At 43.8% G+C, this 10219-nt stretch overlaps 1 protein-coding gene across 1 annotated transcript; it reads left to right on the forward strand.

Moving 5' to 3' along the window:
- The first annotated feature begins 210 nt into the window (after window positions 1-210).
- Window positions 211-3246, forward strand: LOC306934805 (U3 small nucleolar RNA-associated protein 14 homolog A). Its single transcript, XM_079517599.1, has one exon. It carries the CDS (start codon window positions 342-344, stop codon window positions 2703-2705), a length of 2364 nt encoding a protein of 787 aa, XP_079373725.1. The 5' UTR covers window positions 211-341; the 3' UTR covers window positions 2706-3246.
- The last annotated feature ends 6973 nt before the right edge of the window (window positions 3247-10219 follow it).

Here is a 10219-nt window from a genome sequence, read left to right on the forward strand (position 1 = left end):
ACACGCATACCCTGGGACTACACAAAATTAAGGATTTTAAGCCATCTTTTTTCCCCCACTCCACATTGAATCTGTTAATAAATACTTCAATCAAAATACTTCAATGTAAATGCAGGAAAGCGACAACATTTTCTAATCCAGGCAAAAACATGCTATAACCCTTTATGGCCACTGGAGAGAGATGTAGCCTCACAGAAAAGCAGCCCACACCATGGCCCACACACCCAAACTTTGCGACAGTCCTTCCTTGGCGACAGTTCTAACCTCTTTCGGGTAAGCGTTTTACGATATCAAAGAAAACCCCACATGTGTGTTTAGTTCGGTGTGTCGCTCTTGTCAACATGGTGGCCAAGACTACTAAATCCAAGAAGAAAAGGGTCAGAAAGAACGAGAAAAAACATGCAAAAACCCCCGAGGTGAAAAAGAAGGCTACAGTAACAAACCCCGATGTGGATTACGATGACGGCGAGGACGAGGCGGTGGACGAAAACATCCACAGTGAGGGCGAGGAGGACGGCAGCGACGATGAGAGAAAGCACCAAAAGCTGCTGGAGGCCATCAGCTCCCTGGGAGGTAAGAAGAATAGGAGGAAGAAGGCGGAAAGGTCCGAAGCAACTGTCCAAATGTCAGAATTCACGGTCAATGCGGAAGGCGAGGGGTGCAAGATCAATCTGTCTGACCTCATTGGCACCATGGAGAAAACCCCCGCTGTCTCCATCAAGACTAAAAAGCAGCTGAAGCATCTCCGCTTCTCCAATAGCACGCTCGACAGCCCTCTCAGCAAGCAGGAGACTGAGAGGATTCAGAGAGACCTTGCTTTTCAAAAAGCTTCCACAGAGGTGTCTCGCTGGCAGAGCATCGTTAGACAGAATGAGAAAGCGGAGCAGCTCGTGTTCCCGTTGAACAAGGAGTACCCGGGCCCCAAAGTCATGGAGCAGGTGGTGTCTGGGTGGCAGGCTAAAACCCCACTAGAGCAGGAGATTTTCAAGCTTTTGTCCATCAACAAGCAGCCAGTTCACGACCCCGTCCTGACCCCCATGGAGGAAGCCTCCCTGAAGGCTATGAGTCTGGAGGAGGCAAAGATCCGCCGCGCTGAACTCCAGAAGGCCAGAGCGCTGCAGTCTTACTACGAGGCGAAAGCCAAGAGGGAGAGGAGGATCAAGAGCAAAGTGTACCACAGGGTGCAAAACAAGTCAAAGCGCAAAGAACTTGTGAAGCAGTTTGACCAGATGGTGAAGACGGACCCCGCTGCTGCCTTAGAAGAACTTAAGAAGCTGGAGCTCTCCAGGATGAAAGAGAGAATGTCTCTGAAACACCAGAACAGCGGCAAGTGGGCCAAATCCAAAGCCATCATGGCCAAATACGACGAGGGGGCCCGCAAGGCAATGCAGCAGCAGCTGGAAGTCAACAAGGAGCTGACAGAGAAGCTAGTAAGCTCGCTCAATAATGAGGAAGAGGAAGATGAAGAGGGGGATCCGGAGATGCTGCCCGACTTCGTTAACGACCAAGAGCCCGTGTTGGACCCCACAAACCCATGGATGAGAGGCAAGCTCTCCAAAGAGCCCGCCGAAGAGGAGGAGGAACGTGACAGTGGGGAGCCTATTGCGATGGCAAATCCGGCTGAAGAAGAGGAACAAAATGAACCCGAAGTTGAAGAAACCGAGGAGGAAGCGCTCCTCCGAGAGTTTGACGCCAAGCGTAAGCGGCGGCAGGCTGAAGAGTCAGACACCGTGGCAGTAATACACAAGGTGGATGATGCAGAGGAGAACGGCGCAGAGTCTACGGGGGTTGTAATTGTATCCAATGACGATGAGGAGGAGGAAGAAGAACACAAGGTGGATGATGCAGAGGAGAACGGCGCAGAGTCTACGGGGGTTGTAATTGTATCCAATGACGATGATGAGGAGGAGGAAGAAGAACTGTCCGAGTTCACTAACCTCTACAAAGGCATCACGGACAGCCACCCAGAGGAGAACAAGACCCTGGAGGATGTGGAGCTGCTCGATGGGGAGGAATCGACCGCTGACCAGATGACGGTGGAGAACCATGAGGTTCCGGTTACAGAAAACCCCCAGTCTGAGCCGCATATGACGAGCAAAAAGAGGAAAAGAAATCGAGGGTTGGAGCTGACAGAAGTCCTCACCAAGGACACTAAAGTCATCCGAGTCCCCATGGCTCCCACGGCGATCGAAAACACGGACGAGGACAGGGAGGAAGACCAGAGGGACATCATTCGACAGGCGTTCGCCGGAGACGACGTCATCTCAGACTTCCTGAAGGACAAGAGGCATCAGGAGGCCGCAGGGAGGCCTGTGGCGGTGGACCTGACGTTGCCCGGCTGGGGGGACTGGGGGGGCATCGGCATCGTGCCCTCCCGCCGCAAACGCAAGCGCTTCACCACAAAGGTGGCCCCGGCTGCCCCGCGGAAAGACCGCAGCCTCCCCAGTGTCATCATCTCGGAAAAGAGGGACAGCACCATCAGCCTTTTCCAGGTGAGCTCACTGCCGTTCCCCTTCGAGACCCCTGCTCAGTTTGAGAGCACCATCCGCTCGCCTGTAGGAAGAACCTGGAACACTGAGCAAACTGTGAAAAAGATCACTAAGCCTAAAGTAGTGACCCAGATGGGAGCTATCATTGATCCCATTACCAGAGACGACTTGGTAAAGGCCGAAAAGAAGGCAGCCGATGACAGACAGAAAAAATAATAGCCTGTTATTTGTGTGGACTCATATTAAACCACTTCCTATACATGGTGTCCCTATTATGTCATTACAGGCACAAATTGAGAAAACAGCAGATCTACAACTACAAGCTCACAATGCATCATGAGTGGAGGTGTTGTGACCTTGTAGATTAGCTATTTTGGTCTTGTGACATGTCGTACAACGAAGTGTAAAATAGAGTGCAAGTGGTTAAAATCTCAGTACAAAATAAAATGTTCACAGTTAAAGTAAATTACGTGGGTGGGTGTACATTATTGGAAGGGATGTTTTTTTTCTTTTTCTGAACCTGTTGTTAATTTGTCCCTTCTATATAACTCTGCTGGCTACTAGAAATACATGGGTATTTCTAGTTTAGTCTGTGTGTACAATTCTGAACAGAGATATTGTGTACATAATTCAGACATTTTTGAACATTGGACACATCCTTGTGTTTTTCTGGACATTTTCAATATATTTTTCTCAAATAGAGTGAATATGGCATCAATCATGTCCCTTTTAATAAATTTCACCTGCAGTTAAAGATTATGGTTGTAAAATTCTGTATTTTGCATTCGAGAGTTTGCTTATCAGCTATTCACAGCCCTTATGTGGTTTAGCTCTTTGACTGGAGCGTATGGAATATTGTGCTGTGTTAATGAACGTTGTGAGATGCAGGTGCTTAATGGCAAATGATTAATTACTTTGGCAATTTATTCAAATGGTTCTTATTATATATTTTTAAACCATGAAACTTTCTTGCTTACTCCTAAATTAGTAGTTTTAAATGTATTATATTTGCACTGGGATAAAATAGGATCAGTTGGACAAAAGCTGTGCTAATGGAAAAAATTGTGAGAAATAAAATTGTGTTACAGTTGAGATTTGATTTCAAAACGGGTTAATGTGACCAATAAAAGGAAATAAATGAACATGATAAGCAAATGCTGAACTGGAATATAGATTTGACAACATCTTGGTGTTTTCAGTGCACATGGAGGAAATTGTGCCAACCAGATCGTTTTGAATTCTGTATATTGAAACGGACCGCTGATCAGCAGGTACTACAGTTGTCAGACATGGCACGGGTCACAGCCCATTCACTCCCAGTGAATATATATACTCATGCTATAGTGCTTGAAAAAGACACAGTCCCACTTGTGAGACCTATACAGCGGGGGCAATGGCACCATTTCAGAAGTAAGTTTGTGCTTGAATTCCTTCGCACTTTTTCTTTCAGGCAAGTGTTGATTTTCAATACATTTGTAAGGGCTATGCGGCAACGTCTAAAAGAAAAACCATTACAGTTGGGTTAAACCTTCACACATGGGTGAGAGTGCATGCTTTGGCACCTGACGTCTCTGTATTTCATGTGATAGACACTCTATTAAAGGGTTGGATCCCATAATGGACTATGCATCAGTGCAGGTAATGGTTGTCAGGTCGAGTGCCCAAGAGGCAGTGGAGAATTCCATTAGAAACCCTATAGATACTAAATCACTCATTCTCCCTCTCTCTTGCTCTCTTCCTTCTATCGAAGTACCTCTTTCGGGCAATTACTACAGCTTCATACACCTTTCAACAATGAAAAGAGACCTAGTCCTTGGGCTTATCCCTTGCCCGTTCGACTGCGACGGCCATAGACAGTGATTCTCACTCAAATATATGAAGGCCAATCTCTCTCAAAATATATGAAGGCCGGTTCATCGGTAAATCAGCACCGGTGGGTATAAATGGACAACAGCTCCCCCAATGATGGAATGTGTTTTTCTCCATAACGCCCATTTGCGAGATCCGGTCAAATATTTGTTCTAGGATGAAGGAACATTTATGCCTATCTTATAGGCTGCCTGGAACTGAGAGCGCATACTTGCTTGGGTTATAAAAATATATTGAATATAACTTACTACTGACTTAGTTTGTGTTCCCTGGTAGGTTATCATGCTGTTGTGTAACTTGTGTATAATTCACAGTTAATTAAGTCTTGGAGGACATTATATGCTGACCATCAGAAAACTGCCAGACAGGAATCTTGTAAGGTACACCCCCCCCCCCCCCCCCCCCCCCCCCATACCATTAGGCCTGTTGCAGAGTCAAATTGTGAAATACTTGCTATAAAACATGAACAATCGCATCATCGCAAACAAATGGTTTCATTTCACCCAGAGTAATATCTTTTTTTAAGTGTCCCTGTATTGTTTGCCATTGTTGTGCTCCGCCACATTCCAATTGTCTTGGTGGCCTATATATGAAACAATCAGAGAGAGAGAGACTATTCCGCCCTGCTGTAATGCCAGGCCTGACTCCGTTCCTACCCTGACAGGTGTAAGATTAACTTAGTTAGGTGCTAACCCGCTCATGCGCGCCAAATTAAATTAATGGAACAAATTCCCCTCCTAATTAAGATGAAAATACGTGTCAGTTGTAACCTTGCTGAGCACTAATTATGTACAAATGATTTATCATCTGTTTCGTCCTGAATAGCAATGGGCTCACCTCTTCGATAGCCCTGGCTGGCTGTTAAGAGATGGCCGCTGATTAACACTGACAGGTTGTGCTGCGGAGAAGCTGCACGCGGAGCCAGCCAGCCAATGAGAGGTGGTCCTGAGGAGATTCTCCCCTCCCTTCCATTAACCTACATTGAGTGTGCAGCTGAGCATCGCTGTGTGCCTCGGCTCTCCTTCTTGTTTCACTCCCCGGAATGAAAATAAAGTACATCCACCGGGGTGACTGATATTGGCTGATGGAGCCAGGGGCAGAGAGTAGTGAGGATTGAATGAAGGATGAATCTCACTTGATGCGTCTTGTATTGAGAGACGATTGGTGTCTGTGCGATACGACTAACACGGGGAGATGAACCGTCTTTAGGAACTCTTCGCTTATAGCCTTTCCACCTCAAATAACAAATTGAATAGAGTAGAAGACAATCAAGCTCATATATCAACATTTTACACCCCACACCAGATAATCACTTGAAAGCAGGCAATATCCCTGGCAAAGACAGGCCAGTGCTGTCCTTGGGCCAGCAGGTGGCGCAAAAGGTTAAGCCTGGCACGACCCACCATACAAATTCCAGTGGGCTAAAATATCAAACTAAACAGGGCTTTATTGTAAAATTATAGCTTAAGTGGTGTATTCCATCTTATTTTCTTCTGCCTTGAAAGAACAGGTATATTTTTGGCACAGGCTCTGATTAGCATTAGAATCACCATCCCTTGTGTGGGTAAGGATACACTGGCCAATCTGTAATCATTGTTCCGCAGACTTGCTCACAGGGGATATAGCCTGCTTTGTCATTATCATTCAATATGCCACACACATGCTGGTATTGCTGCCTTGGTTGTTGGCAACCACTGGCAATTTGCATTTTTCCCCACAGTCCCAAGAATCCTCACAGACAATGATGAACTGGTCGACTTGTATCACCATAAATGACTATACCCTCTGTTTTGCAATGCTTGGGGATGAGATGTTTTCTTCTCCCTCATTGGTGTTGAATAAAGAAAAAAATGGCTCTGTCTCATGCCCAATTTCGGCTATAAAATGCAGGCTTCATTCTCTAGGTATGTTCATTCCTCTATAGTTGGATGTGTAGTACACTCCTTAAAATGTCATGTTTTAAACTGTCTAATCAGGTCATTAGGGAGCATTTTACTTTCTGTTATGACTCTGGGTCATTAGGCCAAGCACCGCTGCCATCATTTGGCTGTTTGTTTCATTGTTGAGGTAAATGTCAGTATTTACAGTACGTCTACAGAAGGGATGCTACTGTACAACATGCTCAAATTTGGTTATCTTTCTTCTGGGTCTGACTACTGGCCTGACTACAGGGCTTTTATTATCTGTGACCGTGACCTGCTGGGTAGGCCTACGGTATGTTATAGGTCATGCACATGGCAGAATTACTCCTTTGCAATGCTCTAAATTATATTGCGTATTATATACATATATACACATATATACATGTAACATACATCTTTATTATGTAATATATAATACATACATCTAGAATAAACATGTTTTATTATGAGCAGTGTTGATGTTATGTATGTTGTGTTTTTTGCACATGCCAATCATACTTTGAACATTAACCTTTGCTAAAGAAAGAATGCATAACTCATACATTTTCATGTAGCTCTTTTGCCTTTTTAAAATGTATTTATTTTTGTAATCTCTAATATCTCCCTGTGAATGTCAGATTTTAATGTGCCTGAAATTATGCATAAAGGTTTTCTTACTCCGTTTCTCCTTGCGTTCACACAAATTGCTATTGATTATCCAAAGCACAGTACTGTATATTTATGTGTAACAGCCTGTAGGAGCAGCCATTTTCTTTTGTTACCCCGTACTGCTCCAATCCTCTCCCTTCTTCCCCATTTCTCCTCCACCCTGAAAGTGAGAGAGAAGCATCTCCTGTATATCATCACTATCTGGGGATTGGTGGATGAGGCAGGGGAGGGAGGGGGTTAGAGGTTAATTATAGACAACAGAGAGGTCAGGGGGCCTATTATTTGGGAGCTGAGACCTGCAACGGTCCAATGGGGATGACATTTACAAGGGACCCACCCCACCTCTACCAACCCTTCCCTCCCACCCTCTACCCCACCCACCCGTGCCATCACTCACATTTATACCAATGGGGCTGACAGTGGGACTCACTGGCCTGATAATGAAAAGGCCCTTAACGTTTGGCACAGGCAGGATGATAAATTGTATCTCTGGCTCTTCTCTGGCTGTGTCAGGGGGCCTCCAAGTGGCCCTTGACAACTAATTGAAAGCCCCCATATCCTGCTTTTACCTACTACGCTTCCTTTATCACTCTAATTATTGGGGTTAAGGATGTATCCCATGGGATTGTGGGTAATGTGGCATGCAAGACTTGCTGAGTCACCCTATTAGAATAATAAAAAAAAAGATGTAAGCCGTTATTAATCATTTCAGATTGTCTTATTTATGGATGGTCTTAGTGAATGTGTAATGTTCAATTTAGGAGATTCAAGAATTATCATCTAATATATATGAGTACACAAGAGTTGAATTATTTAGTTTTGTTTCCTCAACATTGTAGCAGAAATGACAATAACAAAGACGCTATAAATAGGTCAAGGTGTGCGTTGGTCATAACACACTTTTGAGGTTCTGTGTGCATGGTTCCTACTTCTAAATATTATGCACCCGTGCATACTGTGCACACATATGTTTTTGCACAAAAGTAATACAAATTGCCATTTAAATAATTATAATAAAAGTAAACATTCCATAAAAAATGTCGGAAAGGAAGTATTATGGAGCCACAACAATATCAAAACTCTCAAAACTGTAAAAGAACCTTATGCTATGTACATTGGATTTGACTGAGCATGAAGTTATGCAAATCTCACTGTTTCCCCCTTGATAGTGATAGGATATTCTTTAATGGTAAATAGGTTAGAAAACTATTTAAACGTTTCTCATAGAACATCTGTGTCCACAATCACTGCACGTACCTTCATTTGTTTCTTAAGTATTTCTGTATATGCTTTCATGCTTTCTCTGCTTGTCTCTCTCTCTCTCTCTCTCTCTCTCTCTCTCTCTCTCTCTCTCTCTCTCTCATATATTTCATCACTATTCCATCTGCACCATATTTGATTTGCTCTTGTGGTCTAATAGGCTTATAGAGAGTTGCAGAGGTGAGTGAGCCGCAGTGTTGAGTGGATCACAGTTAATCCCTAGTCCCATTTAGATTTTGTATTCACCGTACAGCGGGGCCTGGTGCTCATGATGGCTTTTTGGGGGGGATTATGTCAGGCAACACAATAGTTGAAACATATACAGAACAGGCCATCCATGCCTTCCCATTCCACTGGTATTTGTGAGTCTACTGTATTGTTGTTAACTGCAGTTTGCATTTAACACAGTGGATTTAAAAATCAGACAGATGCTCGTACTTAGTGCTGCAGCTGCTGTAGCCTAATGATGATGTGAGCCTGAATCATTGTAGCCTTTACTAGGCCAAATAATGCTTATTGATCTCTGATGGTGTAAAAAGCGTATGCTTAGACCTAGACTCTCAGAGATCAATTATCAGTTATCACTCAGTGAATAGTCTATACTCCATTTGCAAGAGACTGAGGTAGCCTCCTACTCTAATTTTTTTCTTTCTTTTTGGGCGGTGCCAATTGCCTCCATACGTGACTTTGTGTGTACTGTATGTGTCTGTGTATGAGCATGAGGTGTCTGTATGAGCATGAGGCCTTATATGTATGTATGAGTACAAGGCCCCAACAGCTGCAATACCGCAGGGCCTAAGTGTTACTGCTGAGCTTCACACTGAGAACTGTAAGTATTTACAATAAATGCATAGACAGTACAGTACATCTGTCTGTCTCTATGAGCATGAGGCCTATGAATACGAGGCCTCAACAGCTGCAATACAGCTGGGTACAGAGTGCAGTACATATTGGTACAGTACACTACGCCACTGCGCCAGTGGTTCCCAAAGTGGGGTCCGGGGACCCCCAGGGGTCCTTGAGGGAGTTCCAGGGGGTATCCAGCTAAATGATAGTTTGGAACCAAATTGACTCTTATTAGTCAGGGGATATTAATAAAATCTGGGAATACATTTCTTACCAAGAATTTTCTTCACCAATGTGTTTGTAAAGGTGTCTACTAACATATCAAACATTGGTTTATATTCAACCACCCTAGGGGAATTTTTGAGCTGCTGAAAGTTGGGCTACCATACAACCATTATAAGGCAAAATGTTCTAAATTTCATTATGCTTTAAGTAGCATGTGACGTGTCAAACTAGGGTGTTTACATGATTCTGAATCCATTCCAAGCATTCGTTTTGCACGATAAACACTCCTTGGGCTAAAAATAGCCATAGCCGTCATCAAAAATGTGATGAAGTCAGCACATTTGGGCATATTTGGGCAAGTGGCTATGGCCAAACTAGGGAGTCTATAGCCAAACTAGGGGTCAAACTAGGCGGTTTTCATGATTCTGAATCCATTCCAAGCATTAGTTTTGCACGAAAAACACTCCTTGGGCTTAAAAAGGCCATATTCGTCATCACAAATGTGATGAGGTCAGCACATTTGGGCACATTAGGGCACATTTGGGCAAGTTCTATGGCTGAATTTAGCCTAAACAAGTGTTTTTCGTGCAAAACGAATGCTTGGAACGGGTTCAGAATCATGAAAACCCCCTAGTTTGACCCCTAGTTTGGCCATAGCCACTTGGATTCAGAATGATGAAAAACCCCTAGTTTGCCACATCACATGCTACTTAAAGCATATTGAAATTTAGAACATTTTGCCTTATAATGGTTGTATGGTACCCCAACTTTCAGCAGCTGTCAAAAATTCCCCTAGGGTGGTTGAATATAAACCAATGTGGGATATGTTAGTAGACACCTTTATAAACACATTGGTGAAGAAACTTCTTGGTAAGAAATGTATTCCTAGATATACATGGGAATATACACTCTCACAGTTAAATTAACTTTGATTTTACAATATAAATTGGGGTCCCAGAG

Source organism: Electrona antarctica (assembly GCF_951216825.1).
Source record: "Electrona antarctica genome assembly, chromosome: 13".
Taxonomy (NCBI): Eukaryota; Metazoa; Chordata; class Actinopteri; order Myctophiformes; family Myctophidae; genus Electrona; species Electrona antarctica.